Source organism: Nicotiana tomentosiformis, chromosome 1 (genome assembly GCF_000390325.3).
Source record: "Nicotiana tomentosiformis chromosome 1, ASM39032v3, whole genome shotgun sequence".
NCBI lineage: Eukaryota > Viridiplantae > Streptophyta > Magnoliopsida > Solanales > Solanaceae > Nicotiana > Nicotiana tomentosiformis.
In genome coordinates, this window is record NC_090812.1 from 15,104,402 (window position 1) to 15,119,879 (window position 15,478).

Genomic DNA, 15,478 nt, shown 5'->3' on the forward strand with positions numbered 1-15,478 from the left:
AGATCCGATGATGAATATGTGAGATGACCTCTCAGGGCATTGGACTTTGATGGAGCAGATTCATCACAGAGCGTACAGAATAGGATTACAAAGTTTAATAATTTATGCCCTAGAGGTGGCCAATGTGCAGGTGAGTCTACGACACATCAAAATTCATCCAAAGCTCCAAAAATAAATAAGAAGAAGTCAAAAAAACCAAGCCCCAAATGTTTTCCATGATTAGTACATTGTCATGGAATATTAGGGGCATGAGGGCCCAAAAAGCATCCGAGAGACTAAAAACTCTCAAGACGCAACATAATCTCACATTTATTGCATTACAGGAACCCATGACTAAATCTTCTAAAATTGAAAGATTTCAATTCGAGCTCGGGGTTCAACATAGTTACTATAACCGCAACAACAAAATATGGTTGTTCTGGACAGATGACCATATTTTGAATATCTTGGAAGACACTGAACAACAGGTAACATGTACGATTAGTCATCACATGAGTCATGCACCTTTGCTTCTGACAGTTGTGTATGCAAAGTGTAAAGCTCATCAGAGACAAAAATTATGGACTGAATTGACAACAATAGCAGATAGAGTTCAAGGAGTGTGGGGAGTAGTAGGAGATTTCAATGTGATCATAGATACGATGGAGAAGGAGGGAGGCAGACCCTATCGAATAGAGAAGAGTATTGATTTTTTATCTTGTATCGACGAGTGTGGATTACAAGATACAGGATTTTGTGGCCCTAGGTATAAATGGAGTGATAATAGAGGAGCACCTAAAACTATATGGAAGAGGCTCGATAGACTCTTGTTTAATATAGAATGGTCGGATGAATTTTCAGAAACTTCAGTAGAGCATCTAGCAAGAGTTTGCTCAGATCATGCACCTCTTCTAATCAATTTAAAAAAAGCTTCTACAATGCGTCCTAAGTATTTTAAATTCCTGGACTTTTGGACTAAATATGAAGATTTCTTATCCGTAGTGACTGAGGAGTGGCAGAAGACAGTTCAGGGCAATACTCTATGGACGCTACATCAGAAGTTAAAAAGAGTGAGTAGAAGATTGACTGTATGGTCGAGGCAAGCATTTGGTGACATATATGAGGAACCGAAAATGCTTGAAAAGCAAATAAATGACCTGGAGACAATGCATATTTTTGATACTACACCTGCACATAGAGCAGAGCTAAATGAAGCAAAGGCGAAGTATGTGAGGTTTTTAAAAATACAAGAAGAGGTGCTAGTACAGAAAGCAAAGGCTCAATGGCTGGAGGAAGGTGACAGAAATACTGCATACTTTCATAGTATTATAAAAGGACGAAGGAAAAGATTATCCATACTAAAAATACAAGATGATGATGGGTAGTGGAGAGAGAGAGAGAGAGAGTCAAATTGCAGAAGCAACTATAGACCACTTTCAGAAGATTTTTAATCATGGAGTAGCCTAAGATGACTTCTCTGTACTAGAATGCATTAATCCAAAATTATCCGAGGAGGATAATGAGATGCTAACTAGTATGTCGACCTTGCAGGAAACCAAAGATAGTGTATTTTCCATTGATCCTACTAGTGCTCCAGGACCAGATGGACTGAATGCTCTATTTTTTCAGAAGTGTTGGCCAATTATTGCAGAAGATGTGCATAATGTTGTACTGGAGTTCTTTAATGGGGTAACTATGCCTAGATTCTTTACTCATACTTGCTTAGTCATGCTACCGAAGGTTGAATTCCTACAGAAGTTGTCAGACCTTGGACCAATCAGTTTATGTAATGTCACTAGTAAGATAATATCTAAGATTTTGAATGCGAGGCTTGTGCAAATACTTCCAAAAATAATTTCAGCAAATCAGTCAGGCTTTATCAAATGGAGGCAGATATCTGAGAACATAATGTTGGCGCAGGAAATCATTAGTGGCATCCAAAATCCTCAGGGATGCGGTAACATTGTCATGAAACTTGATATGGACAAGGCATACGATATAGTATCGTGGCAATACCTTTATCAAATGATGAGGAAACTAGGATTTTCAGAGCAATGTGTAGGTTTGATTCGAAGGCATATATCATGTAACTGGTATTCGATTATTGTTAATGGCCAGAGATATGGTTTCTTCAAGTCGGAGAATGGCTTAAGGTAGGGGGACCCTATCTCACCCTCATTATTTGTTATCACTGGCGAGCTTTTGTCTACACTATTGAACAATTTACATAATAATAGAGACTTTACTGGTTTCTATATGAATAGAAGGGGACCGCAGGTAAACCACCTAGCATTTGCAGATGATATTATTTTATTCTCTAGTGGTAGAAAGAAAACAATCAAACTATTGATGAATACATCGGCTACCTATGAGGATACATCTGGTCAATTAGTAAATAAGACCAAAAGTTGTTTCTTATTGGCTCCTGGTGTGATGGACAACATGGGTACCAGAATAGCAAGATGGACTCGAATGCAACAACAAAGTTTTCCAATTAAATATTTGGGATGTCCATTATTTGTCGGACGACAGAGGATTTCCTATTACTCTAAGATGATTAGCAAGGTAACTAGCAGGATAAGAGGCTGGCATACCAGGTTGTTATCTCCAGGGGGTAAAGCGATTTTGATTAAACATATACTCCTTGAATTCCCTGTGCATTTGATTTCAATAGTACAACCTCCTAAGGGGGTACTAGTTCAAATTGAGAAACTCCTTGCCAAATACTTTTGGTGTTCAGCGGATGGGACAGATAGGCACCATTGGATTTCTTGGTCTAATCTTTGTTACCCACATGTGGAAGGCGGAGCTAACTTTAGGTCGTTACATGATACTTGCAAAGCATTTTCTGCCAAGACATGGTAGAAATTAAGGACCGGTAATTCTTTGTGGAGGGAGTTTATGATGTCCAAATATTATGGAAGATATCACCCTGTAATAAAGAAACCAGGTAAATGGGCATCACACACCTGAAAATAATTATGCAAGATTAAAGATAAAGTAGAGGAACAACTGATGTGGCTAGTGGGGGATGGCAATGTCTCTTTTTGGTATGATAATTGGACATCACTTGGTCCACTCTGTAATTTTCTAGGGGAATAAAATAGACCCAGAGATATCAAGTTGAGAGAGGTCTTCATAAATGGTGAATGGCATGAAGAAAATACTGGATTAATATGGCCAGATGCGGTCAAGATTGCACTATTGAATGTGAATTTAGAATTGTATCCTGGCAAGCCTGACATGCCAATATGGTCACCAGATAGCAGAGGTGAATTCACAATATCATGTGTATGGGGCATATTTAGACAAAGAAGGGGCATCTCAACTACGGATTCTAAGATATGGCATAGAGCAGTTCCTTTTAAAATGGCTTTCCTCACTTGGAGAGCTATCCATGGTAGATTACCTACGGATGAGAGAGTCGCCAGGATGGGTTTTGCACTAGTAGCTAGGTGTTTCTGCTACAGGGCACCATCTGCAGAAACTACTGAGCATTTAATTTGCTCGGGAGCTTTTGCAAAATCCGTGTGGGCTAATTTTTGTGCTCCTTTTGGTATTGATTGCATGAATACTCAGTTGTTACAACTGCTACTTTCATGGTGGAACATCAGAGTGTTAAACACAATTGCTTCTTTTATTACCAAGGTGTTACCACAGATCATAATATAGGAATTGTGGAGGTCTAGATGTGTAAGCAAATATGGAGCGGAGCTCCCTTCTATCCACAGAGCTATTTCCATGATTTCCTCCAACCTTTCATGTATAGTCAAACAGAAGTTTGGCCAACTTCAAATGGAAACGACATGGGAAAGGCTTCAAAGTATTTTTGATCAACCAATTAACCACAGAATGTATAAAACGGTGAGATGGACAAAACCTCCTCCTGCGTATTTCAAGATTAACAGCGATGAAAGTTGTGTAGAAGGGAATTGTGGGGCTGGAGGGATAATCAGAGATTGCAATGGAGTTTTCATCATGGCATACTCCATCTACCTCGGGCCAGGGACGAGCAATTGGGCGGAGGGATAAGCCATGTTGTTTGGATTACAACAGTATTTAGTAAGGGGATTTGACAAAATTGAAGTTGAAGCTAACTCGAAAGTGTTGGTATCTGCCGTCAATGAGGAATCAGGTACTCCATGGAGAATACTTCAAACTGTCGACAAAATCAAGACAATCGTGCATGAACAAAGAGTAAAGGTTAAACATTGTTATAGAGAAGCTAACAAGGTCACAGATAAATTGGCATCCATCAGTCATATACATCGGCAACGTATAATATTTTCTGAATTTTCTGGTGTGCCAAAGCAAATTAGGGGACTTCTTCAATTGGACAAATGGGAACTGGCCTCATTTAGAATCAGGCAAATGAAAGCTTCGGAAATCCACTTTGAGCCACCTTGAAGAGTAGCAGCATGTAGTAGTAGAAGTAGTCATTTTTTTCATGCAATTCTTAACACCCAGTCATAGAACCACTGTTCAGGTTCTCAAATACTATGAAAGGGTCAGGTATTATGTCCCCCCTTTGTCACGATCCCAAATTCCCTCCGTAGGGTGTCGTGATGGCACCTAGTCTCTAATACTAGATAAGCCTATCAATGCGGAATAATAATAAATAAACTATAATTCAAACAATTTCAACTCCCAAAACCCGGTAGAAATAAAAATTTATTCTCAATGTCTCTATATGTCAAGGCCTAAATAAAATATAAGGAAGCAACATAAAATGATAGAAGGGGACTCCGGAGTTTGCGGACGCTGGCAGATATACCTCGAAGCTTCCGTGCGCAGGTAACTCACTAACGTCTAGGCTGGTAAAATGTACCTGGATCTGCACAAAAAGATGTGCAGAAGCGTAGTATGAGTACACCACAGCGGTACCCAGTAATTGCCAAGCCTAACCTCGGTAGAGTAGTGACGAGGTTAGGTGAGGCCCTATTGGAATATAATAATGGCATGGTAAAATATTTATCAATATAGTAAAATAATATGACATTGAAAATGAATCAAATAGTATGTCACATTTAATGACACCAAATAATTGCAAATAATATCTCATGGAATCAAAACAGAATTTTCTTCAACTTTATGAAAATCACAACAATTAATTGAAGGCAACTATGGCCATAAATCAATATCAACAAGGGCACTACCGAGGTATCGCCTCGTAGTCCCAAATTATAAATAATTTCACAATATCTCATTTTCTTATATCACCGCGGGAGCCTTCACAATTTATTTAAATAAAATATTTTTTCCTAAATAGCATCCCGCGTTTTCGCCACCCTTATCACACCGCATGACTTCTAGTAGTCACCCCTACTAGCCACGCGTATCAAGCCACCCTTATCTCACCGCATGCGTTTCAATACCCAGGCCTTATACCACCGCATGCGTATCAATATCACAATATATCACAATTTGCACCTCAAGTGCCCAATATTTCATTTTTCCACAAAAAAAATCAACAATATTTTTCAATAATAAAGAGCTCACGGCTCATGCCAGAATAACCCATAAACAAATCTTACCAAAATATTCAAGAATAAATAGTTCAGGAAAATAATATTTTAAATTTTTTAATACGTTTCTTCAATATCAAAATTAAAAAATGTCAAATACTTCATATTAATAATATTTAATTTAAAGAAAATCAACCTTCAAATAATGCACAGTATAAAAGAAACCAAGTTTCAATTAAACAGGTAAAACAATTAGCAGAAAAAGGCAAACAAATTTAAAATATATATCACAGATCAATGATGAAGAATATAACACGATAATATAATTTAATAAATGCGCAACAATGATCTACACAATTTTAAAAAAATAATCTTTCACATTTAGCCCGTGTACACACTCGTCACCTTGTATACACGACTTTCAACACATTTCAATAATCACATTAATATCAATTCTAGGGGAAATTTCCCACATACAAGGTTAGACAAGTCACTTACCTCGGCTTGCTCCAATTTAATCAAGTATTATGCTTTTTTCTCGATTTTTCGACTCCGATCGACTCGTATCTAGTCATAATTAATTCGATACAGTCAACAAAAATTATAGAAATCATTTTTATAAGTAAATATTACATTTTTTTTTAAATAAAATCCGAAATTAGCTCAAAATTTGCCTGTGGGGCCTACATCTCGGAATCCGGTGAAAGTTACGAAATATGAATGCCCATTCAACCACGAGTCTAACCATACCAAAATGACTAAATTCCAATAACGATTCGACCCTCAAATCCACAAATCTATCCAAGAGGGTTTTCAAATTTTTTCCAACTTAAATCACCAATTATGTTAAAAACAATGATGGATTCGGGTAATCTAACCAAGATTGAGTTAAGAACACTTACCCCAATATTTTTCCTTGAAGATATATCAAATATCGCCTCTGCTCAAGCTCCAAGTTGTTAAAAATGACGAATGGGACGAAGCCCCCCTGATTTTATAACTTACAGATCTGTCTAGGATGACCTCGATGATGGGGTCCGATTCTGGACCTCGATCATAGGAGTTTGATCATGGGGAGTACGATTAAGGGGAGTCCGATCATGGGGTCCGATCATGGTCCTCGACCCTGGTGCTCGATCACAGCTATCAATCCTGGGTATCGATCATGGCTTCGATCTTTATGGCCTTCGATCACTGGCCTTGGTCATAGCCCTCGATCCTGGGCCTTCGATCAGTGGCCTTCAATCACTGGCCTTCGAGCTTGCCTTCGATCATGGATCTCGAGCCTGCCTTCGATCCTTGGCTCGATTTCTGGGGGGTCGATTTCACAGCAGAAGAAAATTTGCAGCAGCTGTTTAAGTCCTATTTTTTAGCTGTTAACCATCCGAAACTCACCCGAGGCCCTCGGGACTTCAACCCAATACACCAACAAGTCGTAAAATATCATACGAACTTATTTGAAACCTCAAATCACATCAAACAATGCTAAAATCATGAATCACACATAGATTCAAGCCTAATGAACTTTGAAACTTTTAATTTCTACAAACAACACCGGAACCTATCAAATCAAGTCCGATTGACCTCAAATTTTGTACACAAGTCACAAATGACATAACGGAGCTATAAAAATTTTCAGAATCAGATTTCGACCCCGATATCAAAAAGTCAACCCCTCGGTCAAACTTCCCAAAAATTCAACTTTCGGCATTTCAAGCCTAATTCTACTACGGACTTCCAAATAAAATTTCGATCACGCTCCTAAGTCTAAAATCACCATATGGAGCTGTTGGAATCATCAAAATTCTATTCCGGGGTCATTTGCACATAATTCGACATCCGATCACTATTTGAACTTAAACTTTAAATTTTTCATCAAAATTCCATATCTCGAGCTAGGGACCTCGGAATTTGATTTCGGTTATACGCCCAAGTCCCAATTTATGATACGGACCTACCAGAACTATCAAAACACTGATCTGAGTCCGTTTGCTCAAAATGTTGACCAAAGTCAACTCAGTTATGTTTTAAACATCTAATTCACATTTTAATCTATTTTTCACCTGAAAACTTTCCGGAAAATTTTTACGGACTGCACACGCAAGTCGAGTAATGGTAAATAGTGCTTAGATTACATAATTAATCATTAAATTTAAAGATAATATTTTGGGCCATCACATTCTCCCCCTCTAAAACAAACGTTCGTCCTCGAACGGAGTTAGAAAAAGTACCTGAGCTGGTGAATAAGTGTGGATAACAGCTGCGTATATCATGCTCGGCCTCCCAAGTCATCTCCTCGACCAGATGACCCCTCCACTGAACCTTCACGGAAACAATGTTCTTTGACCTCAGCTTTCGAACCTGCCTATCTAAAATAGCCACTGGTTCCTCAACATAAGATAGATCCTTGTCCAACTGAACCGAACTGAAGTCCAACACATGAGACGGATCGCCGTGATATTTCCGAAGCATAGAAACATGGAATACCGGATGAACCGCAGAAAGACTAGGTGGTAGTGCAAGTCTGTAAGCCACCTCTCCAACTCTCTCAAGAATCTCAAAAGGCCCAATATACCTAGGGCTCAACTTGCCCTTCTTCCCGAATCTCATCACACCCTTCATAGGCGAAACCCGGAGCAATACCCGCTCACCAACCATGAATGTAACATCGCTAACCTTCCGATCCGCATAACTCTTCTGTCTAAATTGGGTTATACAAAGTCGATCCTAAATCATCTTAACCTTTTTCCAGGGCATCCTGAACCAAGTCTGTTTCCAAAAGTCTAGCCTCGCCTGGTTCGAACCAACCCACTGGAGACCGGCACTGCCTACCATACAAGGCCTCATACGGAGTCATCTGAATTCTTGACTGGTAACTGTTGTTGTAAGCAAACTCCGCAAGTGGTAAGAACTGATCCCAAGCACCCCCAAAATCTATCACACACGCCCGAAGCATATCCTCCAGTATCTGAATAGTGCGTTCGGACTGCCCGTCCGGCTGAGGGTGAAATGCTGTACTCAACTCTACCCGAGTACCCAACTCACGCTAGACTGCCCTCCAAAACCGTGAGGTAAACTGTGTGCCCCGATCAGAGATGATAGATACTGGTACCCCGTGAAGTCTGACAATCTCGCAAATATATACCTGAGCCAGCTGCTCTGAAGAGTAAGTAGAAATCACAAGAATGAAATGAGCTGATTTGGTCAGCCTATCCACAATCATCCAAACTGCATCAAACTTCCGCTGAGTCCGTGGGAGCCCAACAACGAAATTCATAGTGATCCGCTCCCATTTCCATTTTGGAATCTCTAACTTCTGAAGTAATCCACCCGGTCGCTGATGCTCATATTTCACCTGTTGACAATTTAGACACCGAGATACATACCCCACTATGTCTTTCTTCATCCGCCTCCACCAATAGTGTTGTCTCCAGTCCTGATACATCTTTGCAGCACCCGGATGAATAGAGTACCGCGAACTGTGAGCCTCCTGGAGAATCAACTTACGCAAGCCATCCACATTTGGCATACATAGCCTGCCCCGCATCCGTAATACATCATCATCTCCAATAGTGACTTCCTTGGCATCACCGTGCTGAATTGTATTCTTAAGGACAAGCAGATGGGGGTCATCATATTGGCGTTCCCTGATACGATCATAAGGAGAAGACTGAGAAACCACACAAGCTAAAACTCGACTCGGCTCGGAAACATCCAATCTAACAAACTGGTTGGCCAAGGCCTGAACATCCAAGGCCAAAGGCCTCTCTGCTACCGGTAAATATGCTAAGCTGCCCAAACTCTCCGCCTTATGACTCAAGGCATCGGCCACCATATTGGCCTTCCCAAGATGATAGAGAATGGTGATATCATAATTCTTAAGCAACTCCAACCACCTCTGCTGCCGCAAGTTAACATCCTTCTGTTTAAACAGATGCTGTAGACTCCGGTGATCGGTGTAGATCTCATAATGGATACCGTACAAATAATGCCGCCAAATTTTTAAGGCATGAACAATAGCTGCTAACTCCAGGTCATGTACATAATAATTCTTCTCATGCACCTTTAACTGTCTGGATGCGTAGGCAATCACCCTACCGTCTTGCATCAACACTGCGCCGAGACCAATACGCGACGCATCACAATACACAGTATAAGATCATGTACCTATAGGTAATACCAATACTGGAGCTGTAGTCAAAGCTGTCTTGAGCTTTTGGAAGCTCTCCTCACATTCCTCGGTCCACCTGAACGGAGCACCCTTCTGGGTCAATTTGGTCATAGATGCAGCAATAGAAGAGAAACCCTTTACAAATCTGTGATAATACCCAGCCAAACCAAGGAAACTCCGAATTTCCGTAACTGAGGATGGTCTGGACGAAATCTGCACTGCTTCAATCTTCTTTGGATCTACCTTGATCCCTTCACATGAAACTATATGACCCAAAAATTCCACTGAATCAAGCCAGAATTCACATTTTGAAAATTTTGCATATAACTTCCTTTCTCTCAAAATCTGAAGCACCGTCCTCAGGTGTTGTTCATGATCTTCCCGACTCCGGGAATACACCAGAATATCGTCAATAAACACAATGACGAAGGAATTAAGATAGGGTTGAAATACACTATTCATTAAGTTCATAAATGCTGCTGGGGCGTTGGTCAGCCCAAAAGACATCACAAGGAACTCGTAATGACCGTACCGAGTCCTGACAGCAGTCTTCAGAATATCTGGCTCCCGAATCTTCAACTGATGATAGCCTGAACGCAAGTCAATTTTAGAGAATACCCTAGCACCCTGAAGCTGATCAAATAAATCATCAATACGTGGCAATGGATACATGTTCTTCACTCTAACCTTGTTTAACTGGCGATAATCAATACACATCCGTATAGAACCATCCTTTTTCTTTACAAATAAGACAGGAGCACCCCACGATGATACACTAGGCCGAATGAAACCCTTATCAAGCAATTCCTGTAACTGTTCTTTTAATTCTTTCAACTCTGCTGGGGCCATACGGTATGGTGGAATAGAAATGGGCTGAGTACCCGGTAATAGATCAATACCAAAATCAATATCCCTGTCGAGTGGCATACCCGGAAGATCTGCTGGAAATACATCAGGAAAATCCCTTACTATAGGAACTGACTCTACAGTAGGAGTATCAATACTAACATCTCTCATATAGGCTAGATACGCATCACACCCCATCTCAACCATTTGTAGAGCTTTAAGAAATGAAACAACCCTGCTAGGAACATGATCCGAGGAACCTCTCCACTCTAGCTGCGGTAGACCCGACATAGCCAATGTCACAATCTTGGCGTAACAATCAAGAATAGCATGATAGGGCGACAACCAGTCCATGCCCAAAATAATATCGAAATCCACCATACTGAGCAATAATAAATCAGCTCTGGTCTCAAAACCACTAATAACAATTAAACACGACCGATACACACGGTCCACAAGAATGGATTCACTCATGGGTGTAGATACATAAACAGAAGAACTCAAGTAATCACGTGATACGCCCAAATACGGGGCGAAATAAGATGACACATAAGAATAAGTGGAGCCTGGATCAAATAAAACTCATGCATCTCTATGACAGACCGGAATAATACCTGTGATAACAGAATCAGATACATCGACATCTGTCCTAGTAGGAAGGGCATAATATCTGGCCTGGCCTCCCCCTCTAGGGCGACCTCCACCTCTAGCTGGCTGTGCAGGTGGAGTGGCAACTGGTGTAGTAATCATGGCCTGAGAAGTCTGAGGACCCTGTGGAATAGGTGGGGCCTGAGAAATTTGTGGAGGTGCACCCCTCCTAAATCTGGAGCAATCTCTCATAATATGGCGAGTGTCACCACACTCAAAATAAGCCCTCGGAGGACGTGGCTGTTGGGACTGGCTCGGGCCTGATCGACTAGACTGTTCGCTGAAAGCACCCCGTACATGAGGTACAGAAGACACTGGTGGTGCATAATATGGAACCTGAGGTCTGGGAGTAGTCGGAATACCACTGGAAGCTGGAAGTGTTGAATGAATAGGATGACTCACATAACCTCTACCATGACGGGTTGCAACTGGGGTACGAGAATTATTATATGTTCTAGAACCTGGGGGTCTCTTAGCTTCCCTCTCTTCCCTCTCCCTAGTCCTCTACCTTCCAATCTTCTAGCAATTGACACCACCTGTTGGTATGTGATGTCCATCTCTAGCTTTCGGGCCATACTGTATCTGATACTAGGGTGAAGACTCTCAATAAATCTGCGAACCCTCTCTCGAACAGTAGCAACTAAGGCTGTTGCATGACTAGCCAAATCACTGAATCGGACCGCATACTCTAACACAGTCATATAACCCCGGCGTAACTGCTCAAACTCTGCGCGCCATGCATCCCTAAGATTCTGAGGAACATACTCCTTTAAGAACATATCCGAAAATTGAGTCCAAGTGAGTGAAGATGCTTCAGCGGGACTATCCAACTCATATGCCCGCCACCACTTGTAGGCTGCTCCTCTAAATTGGAATGCAGTGAAAGAAACCCCACTGGAATCCACAATACCCATAGTATGAAGGATACGGTGACATTCCTCCAGAAAACCCTAAGCATCCTCTGAAGCTAAACCGCTGAAAGTGGAAGGGTGGTACTTCTTATACCTCTCGAGCCTGAGCTGCTCCCCCTCTGAAACTGTTGTCCTAATATCAAGCCGAACTGGGACAACTGGTTGCACTGGTATAACCTCTGGGGCATGGTCAACTTGGGCACGTGGCTCTGGAGTACGGGCAGCGGGAGTCTGTGCTCTTCCCCCTGCCTGAGATGTGGCAGGAGCAAGTGGAATTAATCCTGCCTGAGCTAAAGTGCCAAACATGCACAAAAGCTGGGCAAGAGTCTCCTGAAGTGGAGGAGTAGTAATAGGCGTCTCAGGTGCCTGCTCTCAAACTGGAGCTACTGGTGGCTCTGGTGCAGCAGTTCGTGCAGGTGCTCTCGCTACACCACGTGGTCTTCCTCGGCCTCTGCCCCGACCCCGGCCTCTTGCGGCTCCAACAGGGGGTGCGGGTGTTTGATCATCAGATCCGGTCGTGTTTGTCCTCACCATCTGTGAGAGAATAGAAAGACAATTGTTTAAAATTTTGAAGTCAACAAATACGCACGATAAGGAATCAAAGAAGTGAATATTTCCTAACAGTTCCATAGCCTCTCGAAGATAAGCATAGACGTCTCCGTACCGATCCGCAAGACTCTATTAAACCTGCTTGTGACTCATAACACCTATGAACCTAGTGCTCTGATACCAACTTGTCACGACCCTAAATTCCCTCCGTAGGGTGTCGTGATGACACCTAGTCTCTAATACTAGATAAGCCTATCAATGCGAAATAATAATAAATAAACTATAATTCAAATAATTTCAACTCCCAAAACCCGGTAGAAATAAATCACAAGCTTCTAAGAATTTATTCTCAATGTCTCTATATGTCAAGGTCTAAATAAAATATAAGGAAGCAACATAAAATGATAGAAGGGGACTCCGGAGTCTGCGGACGCTGGCAGATATACCTCAAAGTCTCCGTACGCAGGTAACTCACTGATGTCTAGGCTGGTAAAATATACCTGGATCTGCACAAAAAGATATGCAGAAGCGTAGTATGAGTACACCACAGCGGTACCCAGTAATTGCCAAGCCTAACCTCCGTAGAGTAGTGACGAGGTCAGGTGAGGCCCTATTGGAATATAATAATAGCATGGTAAAATATTTATCAATATAGTAAAATAAAATGACATTGAAAATGAATCAAATAGTATGTCACATTTAATGACACCAAATAATTGCAAATAATATCTCGTGGAATCAAAACAGAATTTCCTTCAACTTTATGAAAATCACAACAATTAATCGAAGGCAACTATGGCCATAAATCAATATCAACAAGGGCACTATCGAGGTACCGCCTCGTAGTCCCAAATTATAAATAATTTCACAATATATCATTTTCTTATATCACCGCGGGAGCCTTCACAATTTATTTAAATAAAACATTTTTTCCGAAATAGTATCCTGCGTTTTAGCCACCCTTATCACACCGCATGACTTCTAGTAGTCACCCCTATTAGCCACGCGCATCAAGCCACCCTTATCTCACCCGCATGTGTTTCAATACCCAGACCTTATACCACCGCATGCGTATCGATATCACAATATATCACAATTTGCACCTCAAGTGCCCAATATTTCAGTTTTCCACAAAATAAATCAACAATAATATTTTTCAATAATAAAGAGCTCACGGCTCATGCCAGAATAATCCAAAAACAAATCTTACAAAAATATTCAAGAATAAATAGTTCATAAAAATAATATTTCAAATTTTTTAATACGTTGCTTCAATATCAAAATTTAAAAATGTCAAATACTTCATATTAATAATATTTAATTTAAAAAAAATCAACCTTCAAATAATACACAGTATAAAAGAAATCAAGTTTCAATTAAACAGGTAAAACAATTAGCATTAAAAAGGCAAACAAATTTAAAATATATATCACAGATCAATGATGAAGAATATAACACGATAAAATAATTTAATAAATGCGCAATAATGATCTACACAATTTAAAAATATAATCTCTCACATTTAGCCCGTGTGCATACTCGTCACCTCGTGTACACGACTTTCAATACATTTTAATAATTACATTAATATCAATTCTAAGGGAAATTTCCTCCACACAAGGTTAGACAAGTCACTTATCTCGACTTGCTCCAATTTAATCAAGTATTATACTTTTTCTTCGATTTTTCGACTCCGATCGACTCGTATCTAGTTATAATTAATTCGATACAATCAACAAAAATTATAAAAATCAATTTCATAAGAAAATATTATATTTTTTTAAATAAAATCCGAAATTAGTTCAAAATTTGTCCGTGGGGCTCACATCTCAGAATCCGGCGAAAGTTACGAAATATGAACGCCCATTCAACCACGAGTCTAACCATACCAAAATGACTAAATTCCAATAACGATTCGACCCTCAAATCCACAAATCTATCCAAGAGGGTTTTCAAATTTTTTCCAACTTAAATCACCAATTAAATATTAAAAACAGTGATGGATTCGGGTAATCTAACCAAGATTGAGTTAAGAACACTTACCCCAATGTTTTTCCTTGAAGATATATCAAAAATCGCCTCTGCTCAAGCTCCAAGTTGTTAAAAATAGCGAATGGGACGAAGCCCCCCTAATTTTATAACTTACAGATCTGTCCAGGGTGACCTCGATCATGGGGTCCGATCCTGGACCTCGATCATAGGAGTCCGATCATGGGGAGTCCGATTAAGGGGAGTCCGATCATGGGGTCCGATCATGGTCCTCGACCCTGGAGCTCGATCACAGCCATCAATCCTGGCTATCGATCATGGCTTCGATCTTTATGGCTTTTGATTACTGGCCTTGGTCATAGCCCTCGATCCTGGGCATTCGATCAGTGGCCTTCGATCACTGGCCTTCGAGCTTGCCTTCGATCATGGATCTGGAGCCTGCCTTCTATCCTCGGCTCGATTTCTGAGGGCTCGATTTTATAGCTGAAGAAAATTTGCAGCAGCTTTTGCAGCAACTTTTGCAGCAACTGTTTGAGTCCCATTGTTTATCCGTTAACCATCTGAAACTCACCCGAGGCCCTCGGGACCTCAACCCAATACACCAACAAGTCCTAAAATACCATACGAACTTATTTGAAACCTCAAATCATATCAAACAACGCTAAAATCATGAATCACACATAGATTCAAGCCTAATAAACTTTAAAACTTTCAATTTCTACAAACAACACCGGAACCTACCAAATCAAGTCCGATTAACCTCAAATTTTGTACGCAAGTCATAAATAACATAATGGAGCTATGAAAATTTTCAGAATCAGATTTCGACCCCGATATCAAAAAGTTAACCCCTCGGTCATACTTCCCAAAAATTTAACTTTCGGCATTTCAAGCCTAATTCTACTACGGACTTTCAAATA

The 15,478-nt window shown here is 40.5% G+C and overlaps 1 protein-coding gene across 1 annotated transcript; it reads left to right on the forward strand.

Moving 5' to 3' along the window:
* Positions 1-248: 248 nt before the first annotated feature.
* On the forward strand, positions 249-1,364 carry LOC138901343 (uncharacterized). Its single transcript, XM_070189122.1, has one exon. The coding sequence runs from the start codon at positions 249-251 to the stop codon at positions 1,362-1,364; it is 1,116 nt and encodes a 371-aa protein (XP_070045223.1).
* Positions 1,365-15,478: the final 14,114 nt, after the last annotated feature.